This window comes from Ochotona curzoniae, unplaced genomic scaffold, assembly GCF_017591425.1.
Source record: "Ochotona curzoniae isolate NIBS_2020 unplaced genomic scaffold, NIBS_Ocur_1.0 contig_3190, whole genome shotgun sequence".
NCBI classification, from domain to species: domain Eukaryota; kingdom Metazoa; phylum Chordata; class Mammalia; order Lagomorpha; family Ochotonidae; genus Ochotona; species Ochotona curzoniae.
Window position 1 is genome coordinate 20,891,218 of NW_024465751.1, and position 16,589 is coordinate 20,907,806.

General features: G+C 36.7%; 1 protein-coding gene across 1 annotated transcript in view; it reads left to right on the top strand.

The window, feature by feature from the left end:
* EIF3E (eukaryotic translation initiation factor 3 subunit E) overlaps positions 1 to 14,298 on the top strand; it is a 32,291-nt gene extending 17,993 nt beyond the window's left edge. Inside the window, exons 8-13 of the mRNA XM_040979410.1 lie at positions 3,007 to 3,133; positions 3,889 to 3,990; positions 5,534 to 5,643; positions 12,145 to 12,247; positions 12,658 to 12,792; positions 14,122 to 14,298. Of these exons, the coding sequence (XP_040835344.1) occupies positions 3,007 to 3,133; positions 3,889 to 3,990; positions 5,534 to 5,643; positions 12,145 to 12,247; positions 12,658 to 12,792; positions 14,122 to 14,160 (616 nt within the window). The 3' untranslated portion in view covers positions 14,161 to 14,298. The remainder of the gene's footprint in view (positions 1 to 3,006; positions 3,134 to 3,888; positions 3,991 to 5,533; positions 5,644 to 12,144; positions 12,248 to 12,657; positions 12,793 to 14,121) is intronic.
* The last annotated feature ends 2,291 nt before the right edge of the window (positions 14,299 to 16,589 follow it).

The following is a 16,589-nucleotide window of genomic DNA, read 5'->3' on the forward strand; positions in this document are numbered from 1 at the left end:
TTACATTTGTTGTTTGGGAGATCCCAGTCCCATGAGTTACACGGATATCCCAGGGTGTTGACATTATGTGACGCCGAAAGACCACAGTCATTAGCATGCATACCAAACTTAGTTGAAAAAAAGCTGTCACACTCTCAGTGACATTTACAAAATTTTCATACTCCTTTTTGTCCTTGAAATCTAACTTTATAATTTGTTTATCTTGAAGAACAGGCTCACTTGATTTTCTAAAAAATGTGTCAAAACCCCAACTCTACACAGCTTTGTTTGCCCATCTTTCTCTAAAGACAATGTTGTGTGAGAAAAGCAGCTAGTTCACTTTGCCACTTAGTCACATCAGTGTTTTTCTGAAAGATAACCACAGAGTTGAATCGTCAGTCAGAAGCTCGTTGTGAATGGGATCCTGGGTGCATTTTGGGATTTGGGGAATGATAATACTGTACAAACTGTGGGATGAATCTGGCCCAGGCATGTTTGCACATAGCCTGCAACCCAAGCATGCTGTTTATATTTTAAATAATTTTTTAATGAGATGTAATATCTTGTGAAATTCCAGTTATGGTGTCTGTAGAGTGAGCTTGTTTACATAGATTTAGTAGTTGAGTGAGAGATCTGAGTTTGTGTTCCTGTGGCTTAGCTCTGCTTGCAGCGCTGCAGATTCCAGTTTGATGAGGGCCCAGTATAGTAGATGGTTAAAGTCCTCGCCTTGAATGTTCCAGAATCCCATATGGGCATCGGGTTCTAGTCCCGGCACTTCCCATCCAGCTCCCTGCCTGTGGCCTGGGAAAGCAGATGTGGACGGCCCAAAACCTTGGGACCCTGCACCGCATGGGGAGGAAGAGGCTCCAGGTTCCTGGCTTTGGATATACTTAGCTTGGGCTGTCGCAGTCACCTGGGGGGATGTTGAACCAGTAGATGGAAGATCTCATCTCTATATGTATGACTTTCCAATAAAAAGATAAGTAAATAAATCTTTAAAAAATAAATTTGCAGATTAGAAAAAATATAGCATAGTTTTTATAATTTTTTCACCAAAATAAACTTAATTTGTCCAACCCCCCACTTTTTTTTTTTTAAAGAAAGGGGGGGGCTTATTTATTTAGAGTCAAAGATACGAAGAGAGCTCCTGTTTGTTCCTTCACTCACCATATGACTGAAATAACCAAGGTTGCTTCAGGCTGAAGCCATGAGCCATGGCTTATTCATGGCATATTCATCTGGGCTTTCTACGTAGATGCAGGGCTCAAACACTTGGGCCATCCTCCCTGCCTTCTGAGACCCACTAGCACAGACTGGAGGAGAAGCTGGGATGCTGGCATTGCAGGCGGTGGCTTAATGCACTCTCCTGAGACAGACTTGTACATCGTAACTGCTAGGGGTTTGTTTTGTTTTTCAAAAGTTTATTTATTTTTACTGGAAAGGCAAATTTCTACAGAGAGAAAGTGAGACAGAAAGATCTTCTGTCCATTGCTTCAGTGAAGTGGCCACAGTGTCCAGATCCGAAGCCAGGGGCCTCTTTCCCACATGGATGCAGGCTCCCAAGGCTTTTGGCTATTCTCTGCTGCTTTCCCAGTCCACAAGCAGGAAGCTGGATGAGAAGTAGAGAGCACCAGCTTCCATTTGGGATCCTGGAACTTGCAGTTTGCAGATTTAGCTACTAGGCTGTCTGTCGTACCAGGCCCTTAACTGCTAGGTTAAACCCTGTTCCCAAAGTACGTTTTGAGTCTTTTTTTTTGGTAGCCAAGTAAAGGAAGATACCTTATACCCAGTGGTTATTCAGTTAAATCATACTGATTTGTGGCAGTAAAAGAAATCTGTCTAGAGAAAATTGCTTCAAACTAGAATAATTGAAGAGTTGACAAACAGGGGGCATGTTGATTTAAGGTGAACTTGACATTTTGTGATTGACAGAAACTACCCTTGACTGCAGAGTGTTTCAGCCCATATTGCAAATACAAGAGAAATTTCTGTTATTCCAAAATTCATATACCTGCAATTGAACTAGAACATGTAATAACGTGTTAAAAGGCAGCACCGGAAGAATGAAACAGAATTATACAAACACCTTCTAAGCAAACAGAGTTATTAAATGAATGTAAGCTTATCAAGTGTTTGTTGATATTTAATAGTACCTGTCTGTGTGAAAAACATCTTTGAAGATAAAATATGTAAAATCTCATTAGAGCAGAGCAGTATTAACTGATAGATTCCCTCCCAGTGGAGTGAAATTGTCCTAACAGAAGTTTCATTGGTTTCATTTGAAGTCTGCATTTTTAAAAATTTTCAAATGCTGTTTTTCAATTTTTTAATAGCAAGTTTTAGAATTACTTTCTGTTTATATAAGTACCTATATCATAATTTTACATTTTGTGTTTTGTCCACAAAGGCAAAGATAATTACTGTCTAGTCTTTCCCGACTTTGTCATCTTCTGACATACTTGTAGAAAGATATTTTTAGCTGAAGAAATCAATCTAAAAATAACATACATATAGTTCAGTGATGTATATGTCAATAGATATGTATGTATAAACGCATTCTTATAGTTATTGAAGATAAAATGAAGTCAGAGTATAACATATAAATAGCAAGGATTTAGGCTTCCAGGGATGTGTGGGAGAGCGGTTGATACAGAGTGAACTGCAGGAAGTGGTCTGTGCTGGGGACCAACTTACTGATAGTCTTGAGTGCTTTGAACACGCAGCTTTACCGTAAATGTATGTGAAGACCCTCAAAAACTAGTGTTACTCAGTATTGATCATAGGATTCCTGGCCTGAAAATGAGTGTCCCATCTCCAAACTGGGGACTACTCTCTGCATTTCATCATTTAGATTTCTGAAGTTGGATTTGTTTCTTTTTCTCCTTCAAGGAAATGCCCTAAAGTATTGTAGGTCTTAGACTGTTGAAATAGTGCAGTGCACTAGGCTGTGTGAGAATTTGCTTTAACTCATTGGTTTGTAGATCTAGAAGTGAAGTTACTATTACGTAACTTGTATTTTCACCTTAGATATCTTAATGCAATTCAGACAATGTGTCCACATATTCTCCGCTATCTTACCACGGCAGTCATAACAAACAAAGATGTTCGAAAACGCCGGCAGGTGCTGAAAGACCTGGTCAAAGTTATTCAACAGGTAAAAATTCATCCTTAATCCCTTCTTCAAATGCCTAACCTTTAGAGCTGCTCTCCTTTTTTAAAGTAAAACTCCTTGAGAGAAATGTTAGAAAGCAGGGAAGTACTAAGGTGAAATTTAAAAGGAGGAAGACTCTCATGGACATTTACTGTCTTTAAGTGTAAAACTTACATCAGGTGTGATCTGAATGACTATTACTATCTAAGAGGAAATTTAAAATACATTACTTCCTGTGTTGTGTTACCACAAAGTGAAAGATCTGGTGTGTGGAACTGCTTATAGAGGAGTCATTATTAGCCTCATTTCAGAGGATGACATATATAAATTGCAGTTATTGAAAGTCCCCAAATTGATTAAAACTGCAGCCTTATAAGTTGTTTTTTAGTGTTTCAGCAATAATTGGAAAAAGAACTTAAATCCTTATTTGATCTAAGAATAAATTAAGCACAAAGAAGTTACTACCATTCACATAAGGCAAGGTTATCTTTGTACTTGGGGAAGTTTACCATTGTTTACTGACTAATGGACAATTGGTCAAAAGCTTGTGGAATTTTTCTAGAATGAGATTGTAGAAAACATGGCTTGGAAGACATGCCCTTAGAATCAGTATAGAAGCTATTACTTGAATATGATAGTAATTTACTAGAAATTGATGGGAACTGTGGAGAAAATAGGAAAATTGGGATAATCTAGGGGCAGTATATGCTAAATAATGTTGAAACAGATGCAACCTGACCTATGACTTAATTTGGTAGGAATCTTACACCTATAAAGACCCAATTACAGAATTTGTTGAATGCTTATATGTCAACTTTGACTTTGACGGGGCTCAGAAAAAGCTGAGGGAATGTGAATCGGTAAGTACAGAGTTTTACTTTATTAAACTAATAGCTTTCTTAGTTATTTGGATGTTGTAGAGTTGCATCTTAATTAACATAATAAAGTGATTATTATAAATAGTTGTGCTTATATATTTTTAAACATTAATTATTTATTTATTTAAGCTTTATTTCTTTTTCTTTTTCTTGGAAAGGCAGATAGACAGAGTAGAAGAGACAGAGAGGAAGATCTTTTGTTTGATGACTCACTCCCCAAGTAGGCACAAAGGCCAGAGCTGAACCAATCCTAAGCCATGAGCCAGAGGCCCCTTCCAGGTCTCCCACATGGGTGCAGAGTCCCAAGGCTTTGGGCCGTCCTTTAATGCTTTCCCAGGCCACAGGCAGGGCCTGGGTGGGAAGTGGTTCTTCTGGGATTAGAACCGACCCCATATGGGATCCCAGTGTGTACTAGGGGAGAACTTCAGCACTAGACCACCGTGGTAAGCCCTTGTGTTTATTTTTCAATGCTTCATGATGACATATTGCCAAGTAGACGTTTGTTTCATTAAAAGGGTTTGTTGAGACATTGAAGATACTGTAAATATGTATATATTTCATATATGCAGGGTGATTACTTTGAATTGCTCATCAAAACTGTGATCCTTAATTTTGCTTTAAGGTTAATTGTGCTTATTGAGAAATGTTCACATGATTGCATTTAATATTTGCTGTGAGGCCAGTTATTGTAGTTATAGCTTTTATAACTGATGCCTTGTTTGGTAGAAACTAGAATTCCTTAAGCAAATGGAAGATTTAGATCATGGTTGTTTTGAATATGTTAGTTTGCAAGATTTAGGAAATTAAAGTAACAGCTTACTTGCTAAATTTTAATTCCTTTTTACCAGATTCATACATTACCAGTCATCACATCCATCTATTGAATCCAAATTTTGGCACAAAATAAGTAAATTTGACAGGTTGAGTTATTATTTATGTAAAGGAAAAATATGTAAATTCACTGAGGAGTGATTTTCTGAAGCACTAAAACATGAGTAGAGTTCAATATGAAAATCCATGTTATGGATGCATGTGATATTTCTTTTTTTATTAATGTAAGTGTCAGTGTCTGTTCTTCATGCTGAGTATCTCGGGCTGATTGTGGACCCAGCAGTGAGGGCATTTGAATAGTTAAAGTTAATTATTTTAATTATACTAAAGGTAGAATTTGAGCTTCCTTTTATAATCTTTTTTTTTCTTTTCTTTTTTTACAGCCTTTTAAGTATTTGGAGAAGTTAAGTCATTTTTAGGGTTCTTAACTAGGATATAGACAGGGCAATGCTATTTTGTCAAAAAGGTGCTTTGACTCCAAGGCATCCATGAAACAAGGAAACATGTCTTTTTTTGGCAGTATTCTTTCAGTGCTTATTTAAGTTGTTTAGAAACACGCATAGATCTTGTTTGCAAAAGTATTGTGGCATAAAGCTATCATTAGATGGTAGTGAATGAGAACAGTAAAAATCTTGAGTCAAGTTTTTAAAAATGTGTGTTGGCATACTAATATTTTTCTTTTATTATAACACAGGTGCTTGTGAATGACTTCTTTTTGGTGGCTTGTCTTGAAGATTTCATTGAAAATGCCCGTCTTTTCATTTTTGAGACTTTCTGTCGTATTCACCAATGTATCAGCATTAAGTAAGTAAGCCCTGTGTTGATTTGTATTCTGTTGTTTTAAAGGCCTGGAAATTTCTATTTACTGTTTAGTTGTATTTAATATTATTCCAGTTAATTTGATTTTCCTGTGCTTTTAGAAAAAGGAAAAAAATATTGATAATTTATTTTTAACAGTCCTTTTAAGGAGTTACAGACTCAGATATCTTTAGCTTACATGATGTGTGGCATATCATTTTTCTAAAAGATGTTACTTGACAGTTAACTACCTTTTTGAAGAAGAGTAAATACCATTAAACCATTATACGGGGAGAAGAAATGAAGTAACCACTTTTAAAAATGGTTTTCAACAGTTCAAGAGTTAGCTCTTAGTAAATCAGAAATTTTGTTGAAAGACCACTACATTTGGTAATCATTTCTGTTAATTGAGTTTGTTTTATTTAATTACATTTGAGTGCTTATATAGTAAACTGCTGTGACTTCCTAAAATGTTGAAACATGGAAAAATTATGGTGACTTTTAGTTGAAATTCTCTGTGTTGTGTAAAATATTATTGGGAAAAGTTGTGAAATATACATAACCTATTAGAAACTAATTTTATGTATTACAGTTTGAAAAATAACCACTGCCGATTGGCCACAGATGAAGCCAGACATAAATTTAAAAAAAAAAAGCTTCCTACTTTAATGTTTGCCTCTAAGGAATTGTGTAGACCAAATTCTTCTTCTTTAATGTCATCTGTTTTTGCTGGAGGATCCATATTTCCCTAATTTTAGTGGGTTGTTACTGAAGTGGTTGTCCACAGTTAGAAGCATAGGGCGAGTGTTTGGATTTTTCTGTGGCAATTGAATCCTTGACTTCAGTTTTATTAGTACTTTTCTCTAGCTTGCAGACAATGTAAAAGTTCTTTTCCTTTTTTAAAGAATGCTTTCAAATTCCTAACATAAAGTTGTTGTGAAACAACATCATATGTGGGGCTCTTGAACATCTAACATATTAGGTTTCTTTGTATAGTTTAGTGCCAGTGCAGTGTAAGTATTTGTAACATGAAAAAAATGTGCTAGCCAAACTTGCGTTTTTGTCCATGATAATGCTTTAAGTATTTACTTCTCCAGTAGAGTGAATATGATTCCTTCTAATTCTTGCCTTTTATTGAGTCTTACTTTACTTTTTAGGACTCGGTTTATAGCATTTGTTTATTTTTGGCTTTTCTTTGAGAGACAGAGAGCTCCTATCCCATTTCATTTGCCAAATGCTTGTAGCAGCCAGTTCTGGGCCAGGCTGATGCTAGGAGCCCAGAACATAATCCTAGTCGCCCATGGAGGTGTCAAGAACCACAGTACTTGATGTCACCTGCTACCCTACCAGAAAGCTGGAATTGTCTCTCAAGCATTCTGTTTTGGGATCTAGGTTTTTCAAGTGGCTTTGTAGCCACTAAATGAAATGATTATTAACAGTAAAATTTTTTGTGCTGCCTACTTAAGGGTTGCACATGCATCTCAAGAAGGTTATGGACTAGAAGCATCATAACCATTTGTATGACGTCATTCTGTAAGACATTTCTAGATATATGTAATGTAAATGTTTGGATTTTTCTTTGATTCTTGCAATTTTGACCATGCAGAATTCTCTAAACTACTTTAACTTTAAATAACTAATGGCTTTGCAAAATCAAAAAAAATTATTTTTTTCCAATAATAGAATTCTATTTTAATGCATTTTTGAGGATACTTACGGGGTGCTTTACTAACTTAGACAATTGAAAATACATAAATCAATGTGTGTTCTTCTAAAATTAGGGTAGAATCTTAAGTTTCTGATCCACTAATACCACTATGGAATCATCTAGAGTAGAACTTCCATAGAACTTGGTCAGTAAATAGAAATGTTGTATCTGCATTGTCCAGTATTAACCCCTCAGAAGTCGTTCACATTTCGGATTAGAGAATCATGGCTTTCAACTCCGGTGTGTGATCTATGAACATGCACATTTGGGTGTGTATAATTAGATCAAAGCAGAGCCCTGTTCTTGTTACTAATATTTCTGTGATCACAGAGCACAGCTTTATTGTGTTTTAGCTGAGGAACTTCTACTCATAGACATTGATCAATGTATTTTATTTATAACAGAAACTATCTTACCAGGTCTGTATTTTCCTTGTACCTTGTTATCCATTGAGCCAGTCGCTAAAATCCCCTCTAAGTGTCTAGCTCTGTGTTTGAGTCTATGTAGAATTTTATCTTACACAGACTGCCTGTGCCCAAGCATTGGCTTTTACTGAGCACTGTTCTGCGCTTGAGAAAGTGAGCTTCAGCTGCCAGCCTCACAGCTATACTGAACATCAGAGGATTCCACTCACGTTGGAAACTAAGGAAACAGAGACGCAGAGATGAGGGGCAAGCCTGTTTGACCCTAAGTAGGCCCTCATGCCCTGAGTAGCCCAGAGTACCATGGCATCCATTCCCCCTGCAAAAGTGATTGTACCCTACATACACCAGGATGTTATATGAGTTGCAGTTTTTCCTTTGATGAATTTTAGTGATGGTATCACTTCTAATCTTTAGTTACTACCAGAATTTTTCTGAATTAATTTTTGTGTTGGTTGACTACATTCTAGAAAGAAAAAAGTGATTTGCCAAATGGCTTGGCCTGCTCTGTGTTCTCAGTCAGCACTTCAGTAATGTGGCTATAAAACTGTTCACAACAGTTCATAGGCATTAACAAGCTTTATTTTGTTATTCTTGTTTTAAAACTTTAAAAAATCTCCTCAAAGACTTAATTTATACATTGCTCTGACCCTTTATTGTGTGTGGTCTTCTTCACCACTTTTCAGGCATTTTGGTAATGCTGCCTATCAGCATCGTCCTTTCATATAGTTTACTCGGCAGTCCCCACCTAGTTTCTCTCATCCAGTCATTCCATTTGCCTTTTCTGAGGGATCATATAAATAGCATGGTTCCAAAGGCTCTGAAGTTGTTGTTTCAGTGCAAAAGTCAAGTCTGTATTACCCCAAGTGGGTATACTAAAACGTGACTCCCACTAGAAAATTCTAACAATCTTGGGGAACATCTGCGTCCTTTAGTTCCAGCATGGCCTCTGCTGTGAAGGAGCCCTGAAGAATACTTTATCCTGGAAATCCAGAGTTCCTGGTTTTTTCATAAATCTTCCAGCTTTATTTGTTTGCCCTTTGCTTGGGGATTGGGACCTGCCCATCCTAAAATTTTGACACTGATTTATTGAGTGTGGTAAGAGTGTGATGAAGAGCAGTACTGCTGTGCCTGACTTGGGGGTGGCTATTCCAGTGTACGGCCAGACTCACAAAAGATTTTATTTGGTCACCATGACTTTGGCATTGAAATGCAGACTCTTAGAGCAGTGGAGTGAAAAAATCAGTGATTTAATAGTTCAAGTATAATGCATTAGAAACAGTAGTCTTCAATTTTAAAGCTGTTTTAAAAGGGTAAAATTACTGCAATTGAAATTGAAAATAATGTATGTACATTAGGCTTTTATAAATGCAACAGACATCCTAATTCAGACTCCATACACGTGGAATATCTGTTATGGCAAATTACTGCATTCATAGGCTTACACGGATCCATTTGCCTCTAATTAACCTCCAGTTATTTGATGTTCTGCCTTTTGGGGGGGAGGAAGTGAAAAATGTGTGTTGCCTTTTTTCCTTTCCCCAAAGGACGCATTTTAAATTTTGAATGGAATAGCACAATTTTAAAGTCTATGGTTGTTTATATAACAATTCCTTCCATTTGAGATTTGGAACATTTTCTGTTAATAGATTTTTTTTTTATTAAATGCCTATTAACACATGTGATAGTCACATTTTTGTAAGAATACTTATTAAGAATGTTTTTATCAGTTTATATACAGCCCTGGAGATTTGTAGAATAAGGACTCAAATCTGTTTACCAAAAAGTATGTAACGTCTGTCAAAAAAGATTACTACAATGTGGTTTAATGTAGTTGAATTTATTGCTGAATAATTTATTAGACATGGTGTATGTCTAAATTTAAGAGCTGTTTTAAATAATCCTTGGACCAGTTTTCAATTACAGATAAAACAAAGTATGGAAGTAATATTTTGAATGTGTATGATAAATATGTTGGAGCATTCATTAATATAATTTTCCTATAGTAAGATAACGCTTTTTATTAAAAGATGGTATTTTCCAATTGCTCTTGTATTTCTTTATGAAGTCATTCTTTTTTGCTTACTTTTTAAAGTAATATTTTACATTATAGTATTATCTTTAAGTTCTTGTTCTTGCAAAATTTGTATTTAGAATTATGCTCATTTATGCTATAGGAAAATTGTATCATGGAAGTAAATTGTTCTCAAAATGATTTCGGTGACTAAACTTGTATTTCTGAATTAACTTATTGTTGACTGCTACAGACGTTAGGAATTTTAGTGAAAGTTTTCCATTTTCACACAAAGCATTTAGTTTTTATTTTCTTTGTCTTTTTTTTTTCTTGTTCCCCATTTTTCCCACTCTTACATTGAAACTCAATCTTTTTGTGTTTGTTGTTATGGCATACTATTAGAAAAGACTTGGTAATCTTCTTTGAATATGCTGAATAATTGAGTATGCTGTTAAGTAAAAAACCTGGCCAGAAGTTTGCAGATCCTGGTGCTTAAATCAGCAGGGTTTTTTTTTTCTTTTTAGTTTATTTTTATTTATTTAATTTATTTATTTTTATTGGAAAGGCAGATACACAGAGAGGAGGAGAGACAGAGAGGAAGATCTTCTGTTCAATGAGTCACTCCCCAAGCGGCCTCAACGGTTGGAACTGAGCCAATCCGAAGCCAGGAGCCTGGAGCTTCTTCCAGATCTCCGATGCGGGTGTAGGGTCCCAAAGCTTTGGGCCGTCCTCGACTGCTTTCTCAGGCCACAGGCAGAGAGCTGGATGGGAAGTGGGGCCACCAGGATTGGAACCGGTCCATATGAGATCCCGCGAGTTAAAGCAAAGACTTTAACTGCTAGGTTACTGCGCTGGGCCCAAATCAGCAGTATTTCTAATAAATTGTGCTTGGATGCCAGATTACTTGAAGAAGTTAGTAATGAGACATGAGAAACACTGTACCCCCATGCCCTTTTTGCAAATTTTAAGTTTTTTAAATGTGGGGTAGAGGGTGGCTATGGGCAAGATTCAAACAGTGGACACCTCTAAAGTGTCAGGCATTAAAAACTGGGCAGATCACTCGAGTTGAAGTCCACACCAGGTTCCTACATCAGGATAGATGTATGATGTGCTATTAAGTCCATGTGGAATAATAGTCATTCCTTACCATTTTTTGTAGTTGTTGTGAGTGTGTGGTTATAGCAAAATTCAAAAATATAAGATATAAGTAACAAATTTTTAATACATAACTCCAGAGGATGGTGTGGTTTAGCTGGCTGTATTCTTTAGTAGTGATATTTTTTTTAACTCTGAGCCATCCAAGGAAAATTTTTAAATGGTTATCTGTTCATATATTTAGAATATCATGTTGATAACCCCGAATTTTATTTCAAATGAAATTTGCTAATTCTGTATCAGTAAACAGATAAAGATAGTAAAGTTACATTTCCACTAAGACATTGTCTTAACTAAATTGGTTACCTTTGAAACCTCTGTGATTAGGGAATTCAGCACATATTTACCAGTGGTCTGGATAAGTACATTCCAGAGATCAAGAATTTTAGTTTATAATATTCCAAGAAATTATTTTAATGATATTTTGATTGTTGTAATCAAAGCAGTCGTTATGTTGAAAGGATGAACATAGTGTCTTCGGGGAAGACAAGGCAGATAATAACTGTGTATAAATACTCACACATGCGTTTGCTAACACTTTCTACCCTTGGATGTTAAATACTGACCAGCGGTCTTCTGACTTTTGCATAAGGGCCTCTTCAAACTTGATTATAAAATGGAAAATTACAGAGTATAGATGGAGTGAGAACAGAAGCCATTTTCAATCAGGGCCTATTTGACTCTGGTGGCTTTTGGCCTCTTCTTTCCCCTTCTTGGTCTCCTGTCCTCTGTCTGTGTATATGATAAGTATGTCTCTTTTCTCCAACGCAGGAGCCCTAAGTTATAGAGAAAAGTTTATGCTACAGACATTAGTAGTTTGGGTGAGGTTTTTCGCTTGATTCTGCATATTGCTGATGCTTCTTATTTTAGGGTTTACTTTCTATAATCATTGCACATCATATTTTACTTCCTTAGATTACTTACTGAGCACCTGCCAAGTGTAAGGTACTATTTTAGAAGCTGGAAAGTTTTCTGTAGGTAGATTATGGTACTTTCCTTATAGGGATCCCATTGTGTATTTTAGTGAAATGGAATAATTTAAAGCAATAGGCATAAATATGAGCAATACACACAGTCGCAATTTGGAGGTTACCTGGAAATTATCTGTAAGTCCAAATTAAAGTGAGGGTCAAATACTGTGCACATAGAAACCTCTTGCGTGACCATTGAACTGAAATACTGTTTTCACTCTTTAAAACAAAAATTAGCATGTTGGCAGATAAATTGAATATGACTCCAGAAGAAGCCGAGCGGTGGATTGTGAATTTGATCAGGAATGCAAGACTGGATGCCAAGATCGATTCTAAATTAGTGAGTATTGTGTTTTCCTACTTCACCCTGGGAATTTTTCATTAGAACACTTTCTTTTCACTTGGTTATGTGTAATATAGTAGGCAATAGCAATAACCTGTTTTTCCTCAACTGCATAAATACTGTCATCCCTCTACAGATACATTAAAATATGTGTGACCCAGTGGAGGAATTTACCATGGGGGGGAGGGTTGTGGGAGGGGTGGTGGTAATCCCAGTACATATAAAACTGTGTCATATGATTAAAAAAAAAATGTGTGACCATGTTGTTAGGTCATCCTCACCATGACCTAGTAATATTGAGAGACAAAGAAGTAGGTGTGGAAGCTCTCTGTATCACTGTGCCTTTCAAATAAGCAAATAGCATGTGAACCCTTAAAAATGTACTAATTTGCCTGTTTTCATTTTAGGGTCATGTGGTTATGGGTAACAATGCAGTCTCACCCTATCAGCAGGTGATTGAAAAGACCAAAAGCCTTTCTTTCAGAAGCCAGATGTTGGCCATGAATATTGAGAAGAAACTTAATCAGAATAGTAGGTCTGAGGTAAGAATCGCAGGATTTCTACTTTGTCTGGAGTTTAGCAACAACGTGACATAATTGTTATTTGAATACTATTTGAAAATCTTATCAGTTGTACTTGACTTTATATTTCTACTTAAGAGAATGAGCATTTTTTGTAAGAAACTACTGAATGTTTTTCCTGCATTTGTTATATTCCTTACTCAAGGAAACTAGAAAAAAACTATATTCCTAGTTTAAATATTTTTCTTTTCTTTTACTCATGCCTTTATGAACTAGTTTCCTCTGGGATTTCAAGACATCATTTTACACTGGCAAATGATAGTTTACATGCATAGTCCTCTCCTGGGTCTTTGAAATTCGTGTCCTTTATAAATCTCAAGGATAGTTCCGGGGAATCTTTGTTTTGGCATAGCATGTTAAGCTGCTGCTGCAGCTGACCACTTCCCTGTTGGGATTCCTGGGATGGAGTCCTGCATGTGTTTCAGTTTGGCTTTCTGCTGGTATTTACCATGGAAGGCAGCACTGAGCTGCTCTGCTCCTTGGGTCCTTTCTCCGTGGCCCACTGGGCCTAAGTCTATCTGCGCCATGTTTAGCTGTTGAGTAGTAAGCCAGCACGTGCCTCTCAGTCTGTGTGTTCTGCCTTTCAAGTAAAAATAAAAAGTCCAGTAATAATAACTGATCCTTGTATGAGGAGCAATATAACACATTAAATATTGAAGGCACTTGGAATGCACATGTGATTTTCAGTCTAAAGCCATCTTTAATTCCCTTTGGACATAATTGTACACAGCTAGAGAGGAAGTTGTCATTGAGGAATAGGACCTTCATTGATTAAATTTTATGGATTGTGATTATTGTTTCAGTGTTGGTAGTTCTGTTCTCTTAATTGGCCAAACATCAGTTGATTTTTCTTCTTTTTTTTTTAAGCATTTATTAATTTGAGAGAGGGAGAGACAGAGGAAAAAGATATCTTCCATCACTGGTTCACTCCCCATGTGGCCACAGCAGCCTCTGCTGAGCTAGGCCAAAGCCGGAAGCTTTTTGTGGGTCTTGTACATGTGTGATGGAGTCCCCAGCACTAGGACCACCTTCTGCTTTTCCCTGGGCATTCACAGGGAACTGTATCAGAAGGGAGGCTGCCAGGGTATAAACTGCACCCATTTTGGATACTCACTAATTCCACAGTTCAGGTCATATTTTGCTGTGGAAATCATGTTCAATGATTACAGAAGTCAAAGTTTTAACAGCCGTTTGGCAGTAGTAGTGCTGAAGTAAATGTTACCTCCCTTTTCCTGTTGACTGTTTCAGAAAGTATTTTTCTTTTCATGCTGTCGATTTCCTCACTTCTAGGCTCCTAACTGGGCAACTCAAGATTCTGGCTTCTACTGAAGAACTGTAAAGAAAAGATGAAAAGGCATAAAATAAAAATGAAATAATGAAACCATTGTATGAAGAGTGACATACATTTTCAAAACAACTTGTTGAGTAAAAATTTTTGGAGAATTTGAATAAAATTGGTCATATTTATCTTGTGAATTTTTTTGTGCTGTTAGTACATTCTCTATTTTAGAACAGTAACATATTTACACCAAGTTGCTAAACTGGTAGCATGATCATTCAGTTTGTTCATCTTATGTTATTTATGTAACAGCAACCACAATATTGACATTAGTTCACGGCATGTGAATAGCTCTGTTCCATTTCACAGTGTGTGCATTTGTGTGATTATTAACTGCAGTCAAGATACAGACCTGATGTCGCAGACATGCCCTTGCTGCGCACTCATTCCACTTGCAACAACCTTCGACAACCAGTAATCTATTCTCTATTTCTGCAGTTTCATCCTTAGGAGAATGTTACATGACTGGACATGAGCCAACCCTCTCTTTCATCAAGCTTTACATCAGATCAAATCAACCCCAGATTAAATATATTCAAGGGAAAAAATTGTGCCATCTCTACTAATCATGTCCTGAATTTGTTTTTCTTATCATTAGTCCTTTAACTGCACAGGAGAACAGCTATACCTGTGTGACATTTGCAATGGATTGGGTTATTCTAAGCAATCCAGAAATATAAAGTATACAGTAAATTAGATGCAGATAACTATACTATTTATGTAGGAGACTTGAATGCTTGCATATGTTGATATCTGAGGGCTCCTGGGATCAGTTGCTCAGGGATTAAGCGACAACTGTAGCTAGCATATTAACTTTTGAGCTTAGCTTTTCTTTTTCACTCATAGCACCTTTGAGATCTGTCTGAGTTGTACGTACCAGTAGTTTGTGACTTTACTGTTGAATAATATTTGATAGTGCACATTATTTAAGCATTTAACTACAAAAGGATGTTTTAGGGAACTACAAGTAAAGCTGTTCCTTTATTTCTTAGTTAAAGTGCCTCCTTAGTTTCCCAAGCTTCACCTCTGTAGACTAAGTTGGAGAACAGGTTGAATGTTATAAATGCTCCGCTGATTGTTACGTACAGTGCACATACTGTATTAGATACACAAAGTGTTTGGAGAGCTGTGAAGTCCTTGGTGGGTCTCATTACATAGAAGTAGTTTGATTTTTCACTTTGAATTAAAACCCAATCAATGGAAATTTGTTTGCTGTTGCAGTAAGAGATAAAATACAAAAATAAGGGGCTAGCACAATGGCGCAACAAGCTAACTCTCTGCCTTCAAGCACTGGCATCCCATATGGGCATCGTATCCTTTCTCCTGCTTAACAAAACAGAGGATGACTCAAGTCCTTGGGACCCTGCACCCATGTGGGAAACTCAGAGGAAGCCCCTGACTTCAGAATCAGTTCAGCTCTGGCCATTGTGGCCAGGTGGCAGGGGTGAGCCAACTGATAGAAGATCTTTGTGAATCTCCCTTTCAAAATAAAAGGTTTTTTTTTTTTTTTTAATTTATATACATGTGGAAATGTGTGCATAGTTCTTTTTTTATTTTGACATTTAATCAGGTCAATCTCAAAACTCAGTTGAGATTAGAGACAAGAAGTTAATTGCTTCTGTGTGAAGATCTCCCTAAATACTAAACTTTGATTTGAAGGACATCTACAAGTTTTCTGTAAAAAGGCCAGATAGTAAATATTTTAATCTTTACAGGCCATATGTTCCCTGTTGTGATTACCCCAACTGTCTTGTAGCACAAAACAGCCTTTCTTCATAAGTAAATGCTGTGGCTGCATTCTAGTAGAACTGCTGTGATCACAGAGATCCTAGCGGCATGTGCTGTGGTTTCTGACCCTTGACTGTAGTATAGGTAGGTACTTGCGCTGTAACTAAGGTCCTGGAACAGGCTAAGAGACTGGTGAGAGTAAACCAAGTGCTGCTGTTTTATTCATCATCGTGAAAGTACGTAATTGGAGTTGGGGGAAGATTATTGGTAGTACCGAGTGGTAAATAAGACTTAGATTGTATTACACTGTACCCTACTACAAAGGTCCAAAGGGGTATTAGTAGGTTGTGATTAGGCCCTGATCCATAAAACTTCAAATTTCTTGGCACCATTTTCTTCCAATAAAAGAGCGTTGCATCTGTTCCTGTAAGTAAAGTCATTGGTGATAGCCCCACACAAAGTGTTACTGGAACATAACAAAGCTCTGCTGAGCATCTCTGACTTTGTTCTGCTTAGACTATTCCTTCAAGGTTTTCCATCATATGAATAATTAATGCTCACCTTTTCTATGCCTTTTTGCTTTTTACATTGCTGCCCTTTGAACCTAATGGTTTACTAGTACCATTTTGAAAGGCAGTGTGTATAATGTATTTTTAGTGTTACAACTAACAGTTTTTCATTATAAAAATGC